This window comes from Engraulis encrasicolus, chromosome 21, assembly GCF_034702125.1.
Source record: "Engraulis encrasicolus isolate BLACKSEA-1 chromosome 21, IST_EnEncr_1.0, whole genome shotgun sequence".
Taxonomy (NCBI): Eukaryota; Metazoa; Chordata; class Actinopteri; order Clupeiformes; family Engraulidae; genus Engraulis; species Engraulis encrasicolus.
Genome location: NC_085877.1, coordinates 31,581,256 through 31,582,575, shown reverse-complemented (window position 1 = coordinate 31,582,575; position 1,320 = coordinate 31,581,256). Strand labels below are relative to the sequence as shown.

The 1,320-nt window shown below is 41.7% G+C and overlaps 1 protein-coding gene across 3 annotated transcripts in view; it reads left to right on the top strand.

Annotated features, from left to right (window-relative positions):
• LOC134437124 (coiled-coil domain-containing protein 171-like) overlaps positions 1–724 on the top strand; it is a 31,101-nt gene extending 30,377 nt beyond the window's left edge. For all 3 annotated transcript variants that reach the window (XM_063186584.1, XM_063186582.1, XM_063186583.1), the window contains exon 25: positions 224–724. In XM_063186584.1, coding sequence (XP_063042654.1) covers positions 224–340 — 117 coding nt within the window. In that variant the 3' untranslated portion in view covers positions 341–724. The remainder of the gene's footprint in view (positions 1–223) is intronic.
• Positions 725–1,320: the final 596 nt, after the last annotated feature.

Genomic DNA, 1,320 nt, shown 5'->3' with positions numbered 1-1,320 from the left:
AACAGACAGACAAACCAACGCGACCGAAAACATTTCCAAATTCCAAACGAGCCAAAAACAATTACCATGAATGAATGCAATTCCTACAATAGCGATATCAGGTCATGGGAAGCAGACGTCAGCCTGGTGCAGCCACAACTATTTAAAGCAATGTTTACCTGGCTTTAGGCATACACTGGTACACTACATGACATGACATGGCATTGTTCATTTCCTCCCTCAGGTGAAACAGATGGAAGAGGAGTACGCACCTCTTCCTATGAAGGACGACCCTGTCCTGGCCTCTGGTCCTCTCAAGAAGACTAACGCACCAGCCAAGAGGACATGCAAAAAACACTGACACACACAGACACGCACAGACACATCTGTACCTGTGAAGGATGACCCCGTCTGCTACTCTGTCGCCCAGAAGAAGACCACAGCACCAGCCTAGAGGACATGCAAAAAACACTGACACACACACACACACACACACACACACACACACACACACACATACACACACACTGAGACTGCTCTCCACACCTCTACCAGACAAGCAAAGAGTGGGTTTATGGACACAGAGCTGGCCAAAAAAGGATATATTGTGCTGAATCGGGCATAGATTCAGATAGATGTTTAGGATATGTGTGTGTGATTTTATACACTTTTTGTATTCGTTTTATACACAACCATTTTATATATGTCGATCAATGATCTGCATTAAAAAAAAGCTGTGACACAGCGTTTGTGTACTTTGCATTGAGTTTTGGGAAATCAAAGAATTTTCCTTGCCATCCTTATTGAAAATATATTGGCTCCACTATATGCAAAATTGCACAAATACAAAAACACATTTCCAAAGATGGATTTATATATGGAGTATTATTTTCATTTATATTCTGAAAATGAGACCCGTAACTCATGAGAGAGAGAGGAACTAATGTCTCTATATTAAATGTAAACTTCTCATATATTGGCTATTAGTTCAGTGGTAGCGGCAGTGATTGTGCACTGCCATTTTATAGGCACCTACAAACTCAAACACACTGCTGGGAAACCACCTGCTCCCAATCATTTATCTTTCCTCGTTGTGATTCATGTCTTTACCACTAGATGGTGTGCCATTGGAGAAAATCACAGCACAAACTCTATTAGAACTACTCAAACCCCCTCCAAAAAATCATATTAATATGCACCATTGAATAGTCAAGTTTGCCTTCGCATTAGCAAGTTGTTAAAAGTGCTCCTTCCCAGCTCCCTCTAGGCATCTTGCCCATTGCCTTTTCGCCTTCTTTCATTTCATCTCTCTTGTCTACTTCAGCGTTTCGCTTCTGCGCT